This window comes from Phallusia mammillata, chromosome 3, assembly GCF_965637545.1.
Source record: "Phallusia mammillata chromosome 3, kaPhaMamm4.hap1.1, whole genome shotgun sequence".
Lineage (NCBI taxonomy): Eukaryota > Metazoa > Chordata > Ascidiacea > Phlebobranchia > Ascidiidae > Phallusia > Phallusia mammillata.
Window position 1 is genome coordinate 2,334,024 of NC_137254.1, and position 18,880 is coordinate 2,352,903.

The 18,880-nt window shown below is 36.4% G+C and overlaps 1 protein-coding gene and 1 pseudogene across 1 annotated transcript; both read right to left on the reverse strand.

Annotated features, from left to right (window-relative positions):
* LOC145218176 (uncharacterized) overlaps positions 1-18,880 on the reverse strand; it is a 280,341-nt pseudogene that overhangs the window by 68,423 nt on the left and 193,038 nt on the right.
* Positions 2,084-8,271, reverse strand: LOC145217993 (uncharacterized). The gene is made up of 2 exons (XM_080085394.1): positions 7,531-8,271; positions 2,084-3,801 (listed from the first exon to the last, which is right to left on the reverse strand). Exons 1-2 carry the CDS (start codon positions 8,128-8,130, stop codon positions 3,040-3,042), a joined length of 1,362 nt encoding a protein of 453 aa, XP_079941520.1. The 5' UTR covers positions 8,131-8,271; the 3' UTR covers positions 2,084-3,039.

The following is an 18,880-nucleotide window of genomic DNA, read 5'->3' on the forward strand; positions in this document are numbered from 1 at the left end:
GTGGAAATTTTGAAAGCGGCGGATGGTAGGCTTTCCACGCGGGTGTACCACAAGCCGACCAGCACCATGCGCTATTTACACTTCACATCCCATCATCCTTTGTACCAGAAAAGGGCTGTTGTCAAAGCACTCAAAGACCAGGCCAGACGCTTGACGACAGACCCAGCATTGCTTCAGGCGGAGTTGCACAGGGTAAACGAGGCCCTGCGGTTAAATGGCTACCCGAACTGGATTCTCCGTGATCACAAAAAGGTTGCACGGAAAGAAATCCAGTACAAAGAACGTGCCTTCGTCACCTTACCTTACATACCAAGGTTAACAGATATAATCCGTCGCATGTTAACCGACTTCGGAGTATCGGTTGGGGTCAAACCAGCAAACACCCTACGTCAGATGCTGTCGCACCCAAAAGACCCTCTAGATGCTACTGCAACTAGGGGTGTGGTGTATGCTATACCGTGCGGGGAGTGTGACGAAATATACATCGGTGAGACTGGTAGAAGTCTAAATACGCGCCGGAAGGAGCACGAAAGGGATGTGTGCAAGAATGATGCGAAGAAATCAGCGTTGGCAAACCATGCAACGACTCACCACCACAGCATTAATTTTTCCGCTGCTCAGGTGTTGGTGAAGGAAACTGATTACCACAAGCGAAGTTTCCTAGAGTCTTGGAACATCCATTCACGCGCCAACACAATGAACGTTAAAACAGATGTTCTAATGCCGATAAATTATCGGTCGCTTTTACACCACTGAGCTTGTTTTATCTCTACGGTGGTGCGAGTTTGCAGCGCGCGATCTTGTTATCGCTGTTTTACATGTGTGTGTTTTGCATTTTGTCGCTTTAAAAGACATTCGTCTTGCAAGTTATGTCATTATCCTGATGAAGGCGTCTTGTATAGGACGTCGAAACGTCGATTGTTTACAATAAAAACTGCTGGATGAGCAATACTTGGTCTAACATTATGCCTGGCAGCAATAGCTTATTTCATCACATCGATATGCTTTTCATTAGTGTGTGTCAACATGTGTCTATTTAAACTTCCTTTTTCAGTGAAGCTTTTTTACAAACATGACATCGATATGGTTTTGGTGTGTAGTAGGCCCCGATGTGTGTTTTTAAACTTACATATCTCTTAAATCTTTTTCATATAACTGACATCCATGGAGTTTCTCTTCACTGTGTTTTACCATGTGCCGTTTCAAATTTCGATGGTTACGAAATCTTTTTTCACAAATATCACATCGACAAGGTTTTTCGTTGGTGTGTATCATAATGTGTCTTTTCAAACTTCCTCTTTCGGTGAAGCTGTGTTCACAAACATCACATCGATAAGGTTTTTTTGGTGTGTGTCATCAAGTGTGATTTCAATTGTCCTTTGAATGCACATCTTTTTTTCACAAACATTACAGCAATGAGGTTTCTCTTTGGTGTGTGTCATCATGTGTGCAAGGTTAATTATTGGACATTTTCCACCGGCATTGGGAAAATAGATCAATCGTTTCTCATTTATGAATCAATTTAACACTAAAGGTAATGGAGCACAAGTAAATTAATTTTCGCGTAGATATGATCAGTTTCGTTTTCTTACAAGTCGAAAGTCTTGTTTGAGCCGGAAGCGGTCAACGTTATACAACTGGAATATACTTCATACTTTCGATAAACATTGCGTTGTATGATGAGGCCTAAACTTAACATACATATCTGGCGATTGGATCTTGAACTTTTACAAAACCACAAGATTTTAACAGATGTATAATAAGTTAAAACTTATTTAAGCTAAGGTGAACTAAATCTAATCAAATCTAACCAATATACTAACTACACCTCGCTACTGTATAACTTAACTAGACAACTAAGACCATAAGTTGCGCGTACATCAAGTAATTTAAACATTAATCGGTTGTGCAGCTGCGACTTCCGCCTTTATTGTGCTTTCGTGTTATGTGTGGTTTTGCAAGTGCAGGAAATTTCCACTCATTAAGTTCACATGGGAAACACTGTCTTGCACAGTGGAACAAAGTGACACATACACACATGCAAATTAATGATTTCACAATGCCTCTTGAAGATGTTTATATCTACTACTTTGCATTTTTACTCTCTTTTAAATTAGCAGCTTTACGTACCACACATGGTCAGTCTCATGCTTAAAACTAAGAGACCACACAACAGGTGTTTTTTTACACCAACATTTAACGATCAAACAGAAACTACAGTAATAAAAAAACATGGAACCCGTAAAACAACTTTTGTTCACAACACGCCAAATGACGATTTACATTGTATTCTTTAGTTTCGTGATGAGCTTTAGCTAATATTCTGTTGCAACAAATTAAACTTATCACTTTGCAAGTAACACATCAAAATTAATATGGACGTAGTGTTGTCCGGGACGTGATAAACTGCAAACTAATTTAGCAAAACCACATGAAACTTACCCTACATGTCGCTTTGGCAAACTTATATAATCTCGAAAACCAAAACTACTATATGTCAAGCAAAATGAAATGGAATTCCCATTTTCGATTTAGCGATGTGTTGCGTTGTATTATTGACTGGTTTAGAACAACTAAAATGAATTAAATTGTGACATGGTTCAACATTTGTTATTCTTTTTTGGACATTTTTCAACTTTTTAACAATTTGCAAGATATATTTCAAATGCCCCAAATGTGGAGAAAAAAATATTTCTAAAATTCTAAATGCATTAAACATTTCTACAAACAGACACAAGCATGTCTTAAAATGTCTATTTGTGCCACAACAATTTTATTTAACAAAACACACAAAGGGAACTTCATATGGGTGCAAGCCAACATACATAGTTCAAAATCTTAAATCAGGGTGCTTGTTCTGAAAGATGCATCATAAAGTGTTTGTTTGAAATTTATATACTTTTGTTAAACCTGTAGTTGTATTACATCAATGGGGTTTGTCTTTATTGTGTTGTGTCGTGATGTGACTTTTTAAACCCCCCCTTGCGGTGAAGCGTTTTTCACAAATATCACATCGATAAGGTTTCCGATTGGTGTGCGTCAACAAGTGTGTGTTTTCAAATTTCCACTTATGCTAAATCTCTTTTTACAAACATCACATCGATGAGGTTTTTCTTTGGTGTGTGTCAACATGTGTCTTTTCAAATGAGCACTTCGGTTAAAGCATTTTTCACAAATATCACATCGATAAGGTTTCTGATTGGTGTGTGTCAACATGTGCGTTTTTAAGTTTCCACGTTGGCTAAATCTTTTTTCGCAAACATTACACTGATAAGGTTTTTCTTTGGTGTGTATCAACATGTGTGATTTTAAAGTCCCAACTTGGCGAAATCGTTTTTCACAAAAATCACATCGATGTGGTTTCTCTTTTGTGTGTGCCAATGTGTGCAGTTTTAAATCTCCTCTTTGACTAAATCTTTTTTCACAAACGTCACATCGATGTGGTTTCTCTTCGGTGTGTGTTACCATGTGTCTTTTTAAAGTCCCAACTAGACGAAATCTTTTTTCACAAACATTACATCGATGAGGTTTCTCATTGGTGTGTATCAACATGTGTGTTCTCAAACTTCCACTTTTGCTGAAGCGTTTTGCGCAAACAGTGCAGCGATGAGGTTTCTCCTTGGTGTGTGTCAACTCGTGGCGTTTTACACTTCCACGCCGACTAAATCTCTTTTCACAAACATCACATCGATGTGGTTTCTCATTGGTTTGTTTCAGCATGTGTGTTTTTGAATGACCACTTATTGCAAATATTTTTACACAAACATCACATTTGTAAGGTTTATGTTTAGTGTGAGTAGCCTGGCACAATAAAACAACAAGAATACTACGTAAAAAAGAAATGTTACAACCTTCAGTTCTGCTATGCTTTGGTTTCAACTCATGGGCTTAACTCTCCAATACTCGAGTACGGTTTAAACTAATCGACATGAACTGAATAGACAGCTGTGCAACAACTTCCTTTACCATCGTATCTGATTACAAGCGTCATTTATATTGGTAACAAACTGGGTCAAACAACTGATCGGACCTTTTCCAGTGGCACTGGTAAAATCGCCAAATCGTTTATCCAATCAATTTAACCTACAAAGCTTACCAAGCAAAAGTTATTATTTTCGCGTAAATAAGTCAGAACAGTGGCTCTTAATCGGTGTTCGATCGAACCCCAGGGGTTCGGCAACGCCGAATCAGGGGTTCGATGAAGGTCTTTTTGAAGTACAATATAAATACTCGTATTCGTCCAACTTTAGCGTCCATAATCGCTTAGAAAAGCAATTTGTATTTGCCAAACATCAAAACACAGGTAGGTTGCACTTCGGCAGAGGTGCACAAACTGCGGCCGAAAGGCCGCACGGCGCCGCAAAGTTGAGTTTGTGTGTCCGTTAACATGTTTATTAAAATATATATGTACTGGCGGCCGTGACGTAAATAAAACTATTTTGCTAAATATATTTAATTTCAAACGGCTCTAAACAGTTTTTGTGTACTAAAAAGTTTTGTTACCAGATTAATAGCCATATGCGTCAGACTTTTTGTACGCCTATTGTGTGCAAACAATGCGAACAAAAAAGGTACCACAAGCAACACAAAATAGATTATGACATCATAAACACTTAGGACTGATCTCCACGCTGTGCTGTTCAACCTGTGCACGAAGTAATTAATGTGGGCTTTCTGGGCGCTATTAGATGGCAAATACATATTATAAACCAAGTATTTTGAAACAAAAAAGCAGGTAAATGACGGCCGTTGGTTAGATAAGAATGTGCGATGCGGCCGTCATAGCGAAAAAGGTTGTGCACCCCTGCGCTAAGGTGTTATTTTCCTTTGTTGACGTAACAAAGAGCATTGTGCGTTTTTCTTAAGCAAAAAAACAGCGAAATTTTGTTGGCAGCGAACACTTATTACTTCATTTTTTTCATGTTTGTTTACCGATGCTAAAAATACAATGATTTATTTTGGTAGAAACTAAAAATTGCCGGAATTAAAGCAATCCTGAAACAAGTTGCTTGTATTATGAAGTCAGAATTTAACAAAATGACAAACGGTAACTGCTGATATTACGTTTAAACAAAAACTAATTATGACTCACCAAACAAAATAGGTTAAAAGCCTGAGGTAACTTTGGGGTTCGACCAAAGGCTGAAGAATATCGTAGGGGTTCGGCCGTTATAAAAAGGTTAAGAACCACTGTGTCAGAATATATGTTTTCGGTTCAAAAGTTCTTATCTGTGCGTGAAGCGGTCGATGTCACGTCTGCAATGCATTTGTTCTATTTAAGACAAGTCATTGTACTTCATGGGATTGGGTCTTAAACATTTTCAAAGCCTTGCGCAACAATTAAAGTGATTTAACATTTGGCTTGGTAGTAAAACTAGTCTAAAGTAATCCTGCTAGTCCAAACAAACGTATGGAGGCATTAGGCCAATGAATATAATATATGAGTGCTTACGTAGTATCAACACTTAAGTCCAAACCTTTGTGGAAATTTAAACTAGGTTTACTAATAACTCCGCGTAGCTTGTTTATTTCAATCTGCAATTACGTAATGCAAGACATTTTTACTTTTCCGATTATAACCCAATATAACAGACCACTAGTAAAATAATTTGAACTGTGTGTTCTAAACATAACTGACAGACGAACTAAATTCGTCCTTTCCAATCTAACTAACATAACTCACTAGCTTTCCCTCGCTACTGTTAACCTTAACTGGACTACTAAGACTACTTGGTGCGCGCAAACGAAGCAATGTAGACACTAACGGGTTGCGCAGCTGCGACTAACGGTTTTACCACGTTCTCGTATTACAGGAAGCGATTCTGCGCATGGCCAGAGCTAGCTTCCATGAAGTTAAAAAATAAGAGAACAGTCAACAGGTGGGATTTCAACTGAGTTTGTCAACAACTTATTTAACAAACCATCACAACAAAAATGGAAACACGTCACATAGTTTGGTCCCACTACTACACACCAAATTACGATAAATACTGCGTTATTTTGTGCTGTTGTTATATAAACAAACAATTCACAGTTAAAAAAGTAAAATTTTAGAATTGAAGAAGATTTGAATTCTCTGTTGTTTACAAAAGCAACAAGTATGGATTTTTTTCTTCAGTGTGAATCAGTAAGTGTGTTTTAAAGATCCATGTTGAGGAATTTTTTTCCAAATATCATGCAGAATATTTTTGGTGTGAGTCAATAAGGTGATTTAGACTGAACATTTAACTTGCAATTTACAAGTACCAACTTTTATGCTCTAATATTTGTGGAAAATCTATCATGTTGATTTTGCGTCAGTTGCTTCATTTGACAGTTTTTGTTAAAAAAGGTTTTTGTTTCTCTACTCCAATATTACAGGCCATAGGAAAAGTATTCAACCAGCATAGCAGACCAACGAAATCGCACTAACGAAATTAACTAACCACTAGCTTAACGAAACTAACTACACTAGCTTCATCTCGCCACTGTAACTTAACTGGGCTGCTAATACCATTTATTATGCGTACATAAAACAACTCTTATAGTAATCGATTGTGCAGCTGCGACACCCGCCTTTAGTACGTGTTCGCTTTCGTATCATATGTGGTTTAGGAAATTGCCACTCATTAATTTACATAGGAAACCCTGTCGTGCAGAATGGAGCAAAGTGGCACATGCACGTTAATATTGTCACAATGCCTATTTACGACGTATATCTGCTATTTTTCAGTTGTGGTAATACTCGTGTGTTTTTTTCAACAGAACTGTTTATTGTTTACTTTGACATTAGCAGCTGTAAATACGACACGTGGTCAGCTTTCGTGTTATTAACTAAGAGACCACACAACAGGTGGAATATCTATTTTTCTCACCATAACGATGTAACAGGAAACACAGCGATACAAAAGAAACGATAATCCGTAAAACACGCCAAATAACGATTTACATCTTCAGTTTCGTGATAAGCATCAACGAATAACTTGTGGATACAAATTATACTTCTTTCATTGCAAGTAACAAAACAAGTCTTTTCAGTTCACAGTTTTAATGTGGTCTTAGTGTTGTCCGGGACGTGATAAACTGCAAGGTGATTTAGCTACAAAACTACATTAAATCTACCCTTCATGTCGCTTTGCCAAACTATCGAAAGAAGTAAAATCTCGAAAACCACTACTTTATGTGTCAAGCAGTTATAAATGCATTTCTTTTCATTTTCGATTTAGCGTTGTATTGTGGTATATTATTGACTGGGTTAAAACAACTCAAGTAAATTAATTGGTTGAATTATCACATGGACATTTTTCAACTTTTTAACTATTTGCAAGACAGATTTAAAATGCCCCAAGAAGCATGTTTTAAAATGTCCATTTATGCTAACGTTTTTATTTAACAAAACACACAAAGGGAATTTCACTATGGTGCGGGTCAACATACATCATCCAAAATCTTACACCAGTTTGTTTTTTCTAAAGGGCGTATCATAACGTGTTTATTCAAATTTTCACGTCTGACAAACCTGTCCTTGTGTCAACAATCGAGTCTTTATTGTGTTGTGTCGTGATGTGATTTTTTTGAACTTCCACTTGCGGTGAAGCGTTTTTCACCAACATCACATCGAAAAGGTTTTCGATCTGTGTGAGTCAACATGTGTGTTTTTAAATTTCCCCTCATGCTAAATCTCTTTTCGCAAGTTTGATATAGATAAGGTTTTTCTTTGGTGTGTGTCCACATGTGGTTTTTCAAATGACCTCCTTGGGTAAATCGTTTTTCACAAACATCACATCGATAAGGTTTCCGATTGGTGCGTGTCAACATGTGTGTTTTTAAGTTTCCACTTTCGCTGAAGCGTTGTTCGTAAACAATGCAGCGATGAGGCTTCTCTTTGGTGTGTGTTAACATGTGTCTTTTCAAATTTCCACTTTTGCTGAAGCGTTTTTCGCAAATAGTGCAGCGATGAGGTTTTTCTTTGGTGTGTGTCAACATGTGGCTTTTCAAATTTCCACTTTTACTAAAGCGTTTCTCGCAAACAATGCAGCAATGAGGCTTCTCTTTGGTGTGTGTCATCATGTGCATTTTTAAATGTCCACTTCGGGTAAATCTCTTTTCACAAACAACACATTGATGTGGCTTTTCATTGGTGTGTGTCATTATGTTTTTTTTTCACCCAATTTTTGTGCAAACATCCAAGAAATGCTACGTTAAAAAAATAAGAATGTTGCATGATTCCTATTGATGATGAACAGAATTACTCATTAAATTGCTTAAAAGTCAAAACTTTTTCGTTGAAGGGGTTTCTGAAAGAAATATAATAATATATTTCATTTAAATTATTCCATTTATCTCTGAAAACAAGTGTTGCCTTTTCAACATCGTTTTTTTTTTTGAAAAACATTTCGAGGATAAACTTTGCTATATCCACCAGGTAACCCCCTTTCAGCTTTGTTTTGTTTTATTATGTCAGTTTGTCGGTATGTTTGCAATATAAAAACCGTCCGTGAAATGCGTCATTCGTTGGCGTTATATGCACACTCCGAAAGTTTTTGAAATACGTCACAAAGAGAAGGAACTATTTTCGGTTGCTTAAACAATTCAATTCACGATATGTGACAGATGCTGAATTCCCAACATAGAAAAAAATCAAAATATAGTTTGCCTTTCCCCCTCAGTAGCAATATGTGAATAACTTTGAAACACAAATGTGTTAAGCTCTCTAAATGCCTCAAAAAAACAAATATCAATCAATAAACTTTACTTTTCGCCTAAACATGAGCAAAAAGTTTCAGCTAAAACTTAGTAATAAACAAAACATTCAAAGTCAAATGGTCGTTTCAGTTTTTCTCGACTAAAGTTTTAAGCCAACTGAATTGGCAATGTGGCAGTCAGCTGTGCAACAATTTTCTTTTCCAGCGTGTTCGATTACAAACGTCATTAAAATTGGTCGCGCATATTTCACTGGCAAAGTGGTTCGTACAGTACTTAACAAAATGTTTTGTATGTGCAACATTCAAGTGATATAAATACGTGACAAAAAAAACATAAATATAAAAAGCATCGAGCCAACACATGATAAACTGCAGATAAAATACCGCTTTTCAAATCGTATGTAGTATTGCAAAAACATGTGCTTATTTTACTTAACGGGTATTGCGTACGGGGTAAGTATAGAAAATTAATTAACTTATCAAAACAGAAAATCACTACCTGTAAATCAGTAATCATTGTCAACTCCGCCAGAAAGTTAAAAACCTAGTTACCAGTGTTATTGAACAGAATGATGTAATTCACAAGTCAATGGACAACATATCTTACCAATTAGTATGCACGCTTCAACGGGATACAGTTTAAAGTATCTACACTTGAAGTTAAAATGTCTGAATTTTTTTAAAACTGCAATGAAAGCCATTAAAACTGATCTTATCACCAGAACTGATATTATTTTACCCTATTTTTTGTTTTATGCTTCATCGAATGCAACAATATGTGTAAAACGTCAAAACAAGCGATTACAATGGTGATTAAAACTTTTACGCGAAATCATCGTAAAAATTACCCATATGTAGTATTAATATACGTTTAACTTGCTGCATTTACGTTTTCCAAACTTTATTTAAGTTATGCACACAACCTCAACATACCATTGGTAAACTACCTGTGCGTTATAAACATACCAAAATCGTTCAGAACAGAAATTATTCAACCTGCCCACTAGCTTTACCTCGCTACTGAAAATTTCTTAACTGAGTAATCAGTTGTGCAGCTGCGACCTCCCACTTTTGCACGTTCCCGTATTACAGGAAGCAATTCGACTCACTCGACTGAAATCAAAGCAAGCGATCAGCGACGAGTTGAAACCTGCATGTAGTGGTTATGGTGAATTTACGGTCCTATTCTTATGCCATTTCTGCTGAAGCTTTTGCTGGCGCATGCTTTGAAATCTTTAAACATCAAATATGTGTTCAGTGTCTGTGGTACATGTGACCCGTTCTGTGTGGAGAACCTTTCATTGTAAAAAAAGTAGAACGAAACGCTTGAACAGACAAACAAAAATGCACAAAGTGTCGGCCAACAAATAGGTTACATGTTGTTACAGTTTTATCGGAATGAACACAAAAATATTATGCCATAAGTTGCACTTGCAAACCATAAGTTAGAGGTAAAATACCAGCAGGTCGTAATCATGAAACTGCTGAGTCACTATTTTTGGAATGCAGAAATTTGGAAGTGTACTGACCCATGGAAAGGTAGACAATAGAAAAATCTCCGAATCTGATTCCAATCTGACTAAACAAACCTATCGCTGAATAAATCAAGTCTAAATGACGCCTAGCTTATAGTTAATATTTACAAGTTTATATTTTGACGAAACATAGCAACAGCGCTACAAGCGGTTAAACGTATAACACGATTACCAAACAGCACTGGGTTATTATCTTACTGTATCTGTCCGTATGTGTCATTTAGGTTTTAAAAATGCTCGTTTATATAGTGATCGGGTCACGAGATTAGTTATAACACGTACACGCGAAATGCTTATTATGTTCTGTCGTAGTTGCAAACACTTACGTGTGAAAAGTTGTTTAAGACGTTGCAAACACTTATGTGCGAAAGGTCGTTTAAGACATTGCAACAAAACAAAATACATAACTAATGTTGCATGTGACACAATGTTTGAATTTAAAGTCCAAAGTTGATCCATGAAATCCAGAGTCCGATACAGAAGCAAAGATTTGATTGTGTTTTGTGTAGAGACTGACTTTTACAACTTTGTTTGGTTCTACCTTTTTCGCTAAAAATGTGTAACTGTTTTCGTTTTCCCAACACATGAAATATTCGATCATTTAAATCTTACTGTGGTCGTTTAATATTTATTTTACATGATTTCAAATATTTAAACTTTTTCTATGCAGGGAAATCAATTTAATTAAACCAGTGATTCTCCAACAAGCCGAAAAATACATAAGTATTTGGGCCGCATGCGGCTCCCAACTACTTATTTTGAGGCTCGCACCAGACCTCAGAAAACCATCAAACATTGCTATTTTAGCTTTCAAATTAATGATTTTCGTAAGGTTTCGTTTTTTGCGGCTCCCTACACACCTAAAAAATACCAAATGGCCCCGAGAATAAAAAAGTTGAGAACCACTTATGGCAAGCCAATGAATCACATTAGAAAGTAGAGTTTTTTCTCGACCAATATGTTGGTTTCAAATATCCACCTCCAAAAATCGTTTTTTAGCAACCAGTATGTTGGTGTGTGTAAAGATGTCTCTGTTCAATAAAGCACATAGTCTTTTCACAAATATGTATGGAGTTTCTTTGTGGTGTGTGTCAACATATGTTTGTTTAAATTTGCAACTAGGCGAAACCTTTTTTCACAAAAATCACATCGATATTGTTTTTCGTTGGTGTGCATCAACGTGTGTCTTTTCAATTGTCCTCGTTGGGAAAATGTTTTTTCAAAAACATTACATCGATGGGGTTCGCAGTTGGTGTGAATCAATATGAGCTTTTTCAAAACTCCATTTTGGGCAAACCGTTTTTCACAAAAATCGCAACGATAGGGTTTCTCTTTTGTGTGAGTCAGCATGTGTTTTTTCAAATATTCCAAGTGTGCAAATCCTTTATGACAAAGATCACAATGGTGGGTTTTCTCTTTAGTGTGGGTCATCATGTGTTTCTTCAAATCTCCATGTTGGCGACATCTTTTTCCACAAACATGACACTGATGGGGGTTTCTCGTTGTTGTGTATCAACATGTGAACTTTCAAAGTTCCACTTAAGGCAAAACTTTTTTCACAAACATTACATCGATGAGGTTTCTCATCGGTGTGGGTCATCATGTGTTTTTTCAAATCTCCAACTTGTCTGCTTCCTTTTCCACATATTTCACATATATAGGGTTTCTCGTTGGTGTGTGTCATAATGTGTGATTTCAAATTTCCACAGCCAATAAATCTTTTCTCACAAATGTTACATTGATAAGGTTTCTCATTGGTGTGACTCCTCATGTGTTTTTTTTAAAGCTCCCTTTGCAGTGAAGCTTTTCTCACAAACATCACATCGATAAGGTTTCTCATTTGAGTGAATAAACATGTGTCTTTTCAAAAGTTCTCGTTGGGCAAATGTTCTTTTACAAATATCACATTGATGTGGTTTCTCACTGCTGTGAGAAAACATGTGTTTTTTTAAAGTACAACGTTGGCTAAATATTTTTTCACAAACGTTACATCGATGGGTTTTCTCTTTGGTGTGAATCAACAAGTGTTTATTCAAATTTCCGCGGGTGCTGATTTTTTTCTCACAAATATTACATCGACAAGACTTCTTACTGTTGGCTTGAATCGTATGTTGTTGTTGATTTCCACTTTCGATAAACATTTTCTCGCGAATTTTACTCTGCTCAGAACACAAATCTTGAGAACACATTTCTCTTCAAGTTGTTTAATCAAGTAATATGTATTTTTAACAATTATTTGACGTACGAGTGCTGTAACATGAAACATGATTTTAGCATTTTATAATTTACTTCGGTAAGAAGGAAAGGAATAATAATTCCTAAATTGTTGGAAACAAATTTAGTTGAACGTTTTACGTCCGCAAACGTTGAAAAAATGACAAATAAATAGTCACGTACATAGGCGCCGAATTTTTCCCGGGTATGCCATATATACGACGTCACAAAATGACGTCAAAAATGCTTTGTTTTCAGTAACAAAGCCCGTACACTTCTGGCCTAGCAAAATCGTTTTATACGTTATAAAATCGTTTGTTTCGTTTACAACGTGTCGCCGCAGTGAATCATCTATGACGCATTATTAACTTTAAAGTTTAGTGTACTTCAAACGATGTCCTAAACTGCCAGAAACTTTTGACAAGCTAACACGTTAAATGTACCAACTTTTGTGCCGTAACAAAAAGCGTTGTTTTTTTCGGTTAAACTAGACAGTCGTTGTTATTGCGTTAAAGGCAGTTAAAACAAAGATTGGACTGTATTCTCAAAATTTAGTTCACATACGCAAAACTTTTTCATCACGTGGTTGTTGACGTGTAACCCGGGACAGCGGTGTTCAAGCTTCTCCCTTAAGCGAGCGCCCACAGTTTCGTTTTTTTTACCACCCTCTAATGTTCAAATTCCAATGCTTCTTGAAGACGTTACAATTGTCATGATTGTAATGAATGCGAATAATTCATGGGTTGTGAAACGCGTGGCATACCCGTGTTCGGCGCCTATGGTTACGTAATACATATTTCAACTTATATGTCCTTACCCTAAATCCTGGTTTACACCATACTATGTGGCACCTGAGCTTACCATCACTTCCGTTTAAACTGCAATTTTCGGTGCGTACTAGAGTTTACTAAATGAAATGCTCTACGTGATTTTTTTATATTGGCACATATCATGTTTTTCTCAATTAACTTATAATTATAGTTGACAAAACTAAAACTTTTACGCACATATACCCTCACAATATGCGCACAAAACGATAGGCAGGCGCACTACGTATAGTGTAAACGGGCCTTAAGGATAAACTTGCTACAGGTAAAGTTGCACATTGCACCTGATAGACTGATCAAAATATCTTTTTTTCTTTTTTTATCGCAATTAGTTTGCTTTGTTGGCTTGTTTTGCTAAACGACTGCACGCATGATTTCGTAAATTTCACTCCTCAAAATACTTACTTAAGTATTTAACGTAAGGTTTCGTGTTGTTGAGATGACGGATAGAGCCAAACAGACTTACTATACTGCGGTGGAACCATAACCACAAAATAAAATTATTTACACCTAATGCTAAATCCAACCCAAATGTTGTCTTAACTCAATCTCTTTTTCAGCTCTTATTTCCACCCAAAAAAAATCGTTTTAATACTTTCACATGATTTAAGTCCATAAAATAGAAACTTTGCCATGTTGTAAGCTGATGGGCCATGACATTTTTGCAAAACGTAATCAAGGGTCAACAAAAACGTTGCATGTCAAAGTTGAAGTGTTGAAACAAACATTGGGCCATAATTTTCCTAATATCAACCAATTAAAATGAATTTAAACAGAAATATTCTAAGCCGACTTTGGTACGTTACACCGTTCTTTGAAAACATGAAGCTGTGTGGATTGCAATGAAATACTTTCCTGTAGGTTGTTCTGTTCGTTTTATTGACTATGAGTTAGCAACTGAACATCTTTGCAAATGGGATTGGGTAAATGATTGGCTCACCAAAACAAATGATGAACGGCATGTTTTGCTAAAGCTGTGTTGCAGATATTGTTTGAGTTTTCCAAGTCCACGCCGAAACCCCACTTGTGCGATGCTTGTGCTATGGCTATTGCTTGATAAAAGTGTTGGTATCGAGAACTATTTGCAAAACCAAATCTACTTCTTAAATGAAATTTTAAGTTAACTGGCATCAACTGACTTCGCTATGTGGCAGTCAGCTGTGCAACAACTTTTTTTCCAGCGTGCCCGATTACAACGGTCATTTGTATTTTTTAGAAACAACCGGTTGGGCCACTGACAAATGGTTCATACAGTACTTAACCAAATATGTGCAACAAACAAGCCATCATAAGATGAGACAAAATACCACTCTCAAAATCATATGTAGAATTGTGCTTACTTTATTTAACCTACCAAGGTCATTTGATAAAAGAATCACGAATGAAATAATTTTAGTATTCATGTGCAGCAACAATTATGTGGGATAGATACAATTACACATGCGATTAAAACTTTCAAGCCAAATCTTCGTTAACTATTACCCACATATGTAGTGATAATTTACGTTTTGCTTCCTTCATTACATTTTTAAAAGTTTCTTCTTTATATCATGCACTCAACAGACCATTGGTAAATTGTTAAACCTGTGCGTTGTAAACATACTGAAATCGTCCAGAACACAAATTATTCAACCTGTCCACTAGCTTTACCTCGCTACCAAAAATTCTTAACTGCGTAATCAGTTGTGCAATTGCGCCCTTCCACTTTTGAATATTTCCATATTACAGGATGCAATTTGACTCGCTCGTTTGAACAATGCCAAATTGGCTGAACAATTCGCTAGCGTACGCTTTGATCCAATTTAGGTTGCAAACATCTATTCAATTGCTGTGGCGCATTGGAACCCCCCTTTCCTGTGTGGTGAACTTTTCATTGCAAAAATAGTGGAACGAAATGGTTTCTGAATTGGCACGAAGTGCCTGCTTCCAACTATTGTGCGGCGCAAGCCAACAAATAGGTTACATGTTATTACTGTTTTAGCACAATATGCACAAAAATATAGTACCATAGGTTGCACGAGTAAACCATAACTTAGAGGTAAAATACTAGTAGATCGTCATCATAAAACTGCTATTTTTAGTACGCTAACATTTGGAAACAAACAATTAATTGTGTTTTGTGTAGAGACTGAGTTTTACATCTTTGTTTAGTTTTAATTTGGTATTAATTTACGTTTAGCTTGGTTCATTTACATTTTTTAAAGCTTAGGTTATGCACACAACCTCAACAGACCATTGGTAACTATTAAACCTGTGCGTGATAAACATTATGATATCGTCCAGTACAGAAATTATTCAACCTGCCCACTAGCTTCAGCTTGCTACTGAAAATTCCTTAACTGAGTAATCAGTTGTGCAGTTGCGACCTTCCACTTTTGCATGTTACTGTACTACAGGAAGCAATTCGACTCACTCGACTGAAATCAAAGCAAGCGATCAGCGAAGAGTTGAATCCTGCATGTAGTGGCTATGGTGAATCTACAGTTCTGTTTCAATGCCATTTCTAGCGCATGCTTCGAAATCCAATTTATATATCAAATTTCAGTCACTGTGGTGCACGTGACCCTTCTTGTGTGATGAAACTTTTGCTGTGAAAATTAGTAGAACGAAACGGTTATGAATAGGTAAACGAAAATGCACAATGTATCTGCTACAATCTGTTCTGCAACGCAAGCCAACAAATTGGTTACATATTGTTACACTTTTATCAAAATAAAAACAACACACTTCAACATACGAACTGCTGGGTAAAGTTATTTAAATTAGTAACGATTGTTTCCATTAACATCACATTGTAGCCAATGAATCAACTATTGTGAAACAATAATTTCTAACATACATAACAGCATGCAACTTGTAATCGAAGACGAGTTACATGCGTCGTTACAATCAAGGAAAACAGTTACATGTTTTAAGAAACCTGGCCTGCTCGTCAGCAATTTTTTGAATTTCATTACGGGAAACAAAATCGTTCGTGTCTTTGGCCTAGGAGTAAATTTTCTTTGAAAATATATTCAGCATCAACAATATATGTGGCATGAACTGAGTGCTCATACAAAATTAAGAAGGGACAAATATGATTAACAAAACATTTTTGTTACTTCTAATAGTGACAAATATACATCTTTTTTCATTTTGTTTAACATGTAGGGATTCTCCACCGAAATACTTTTCAAAACATTTATTTGGATTTTGAGAAGTTTTCTATGAAAGCATTATTATTTAACGAAAATCACATCGGTGTGTGTTATTATGTGCGTTTTCAAACAATCACCCCTGGCATATCTTTTTTCACAAATATGACATTGATGGGGTTTTTCATTAGTATGTGTCAACATGTATCTTTTCAAGTTTGTAGAGCTCTCTTGCCTTGATATTATGCCTGGCAGCAATAGCTTATATGTATCTTTTCAATTATACATCTTCTGTAAATCTCTTTCCACAAATATGACATCTTTATTAGTTTTTACTCATTTTTCGGTTAAACAAGAAAAAAATTGTCAACACATTGTGTTTAACTTGTTCTAGAGTCTAGACACCGATTATCGTGATGATGATTATTAACTTCTAATGTGCTATCTCACAAACACAAAATCACTAAAAATGTTCAAAACTTCTATGCACTAAAGCGGAACCAAAAGTTTCATAATCTCGTTGCTCTATGACTTTGTTTATACCGTATTAAATTGTGTAAAATTTATCTTAACTAACTGCTCCTATGTGTGTTACGTGTGAGTCATTTTTCGGCGTTCAGAAAACTGCTGAAGCACAGATTTGACAATGTCGAAATTTCGGGAGCTACTTTACTCAAGTAGCGAGTTTTTATTATGTCTTTGCCATTTTTTATTAAGACTCGATCAACTTAAACAGGGATGGAATTTCAGTTTATTTATTTGTGCATTGTAAGTTGTAAAATAGATGACATAGTTTAGGGTTGCCTTATTTTATGATACACAATCCCTGACAAAATTTATCTCAGTTGCGTTAACCCAGTGTTTCTCAAACTTTTTTTTTAAACGATCCCTTTGCCATTATTTCGAGGGCTCGCGGTACTTAAGCGTGAATGTGTATTTCAGAAAAACGAAAGTTGATTGCAGGATTTTAGCTATTTATGCGAAATTGCGCATAACAATGATCCTAATCTGACATCACAAACAAGACAAAAACATTACAGTTGTGCGTGAACAACTGCATTTTTGTTAGTTATCATGCAACAAAGGCTATTGTTTAGCAATGGAGAGAGTCGATTCTCACTTTCATTTTGATTTAAACTTATTCAGTTGCACAAACTGACGCCAAATAAGAATATCCATCTTTTCGTGGTCCCCGCAAAACTGCCTCACGACCCCTAAAGGACCCCGGACCCTAGTTTAAGAACCGCTGCGTTAATCATTTTGAAATCCGAACACTTCTATTAGGGAATAAATTTTGAATATTCGAAAGTCACACGGACGGCGACACGAAAAAAGGTAGATACGATACTCAGATCCTTGCCAATTAACTTCTGCGTAGACTTCTGTTTAGTTAAGTTTATTAGGCTAAGCTCACTACTCTTACTATCCTTAAAACAATAAGCGCATATATCAGGGGTCGCCAACCTTTACCACTCTAAAAACCGTTCGGACCAATTTCACTTAGAAAAAAAACAAACGCTGAGAGTCACAAAGACCTTTTTAAACTTGAAATAAAATGCCACTGTGAAAACGTTTTTCTGTCCCACGACATTCGACTTTATGTTGTTAGTTAGTTGCTTGCATGTTAGATACACAGTTAAAGCAAATGAAACTTCCCACGTATAGCATCGAATGCTGTGTTTTCTTGAGATGCGGATTTTTATTTGTGTATTTAACGCGTATTGTTAGACAATCGGTAACAAACAGGTATTGTTACGTGCGCACACACACTGCAAAACGAAACAATTAGCTTGTGCGTTAACATGCGCGCCGCCAGTTTACCTCTTTAGCTTCAAGGTATAGACGCGATTGTAACCAACTACTAGAAACTTTTTCCGTTGGTACATTAATTTCATAGCATATATTTTGTTCTCTTAAATTCCTGACTTTTAAGCACGTTTTAACATTTCTCCCTGACGCAGATTTAAACGCTAAATTCCCTGACAAGGAAAATCCTGACGTATGGCAATCCTAACATAGTTGCTGGATTCTAATAACCTGTTGTTGTCACATCAGTGACTGCTTTACAAAAATGTTTCTTGCTGCATTTTCGAAAAGCAAACAGTCAAGTGGAGCTTTTCCTTGAATGCTTTGCACTGTTTTAAATTTCATTTTTTTTCTCAAAACAAGGGAGTCGAACCGGAACTGAACCCGAACCCGCGAACCGGTTTGAGCGGTTTATTTCATTAAACCCGAATCGAACCCGAACCGCCAATTACGATTTCCTAAAAACCCGAACCGGAGTTGAACCCTATACTTTGTTAGGCGTTGGACCCGAACCGGAACCGAACCCGCAAAAAATGAAGAATGTTTTCAATTTTGTGACTATTTTCAAAACAGCGTACTGAATAATACGCGAGATAACATTTACAGGGCGTGTCCAAAATAACAGTGCACCGTCCAAATTATTTTTGAGTTTGATAAGGCCAGGTAGATGATGGGTAGAA

Bases quoted from the DNA above. Each gene is read 5' to 3' on its own strand.
- LOC145217993 (XM_080085394.1), bottom strand. From the start codon at position 8,130: ATGACACACACCAATGAAAAGCCACATCAATGTGTTGTTTGTGAAAAG. The intron at 3,802-7,530 runs CAATAAAGACTC...TTATTGTGCCAG, and splicing joins AATCACATCACGACACAACA to GCTACTCACACTAAACATAA.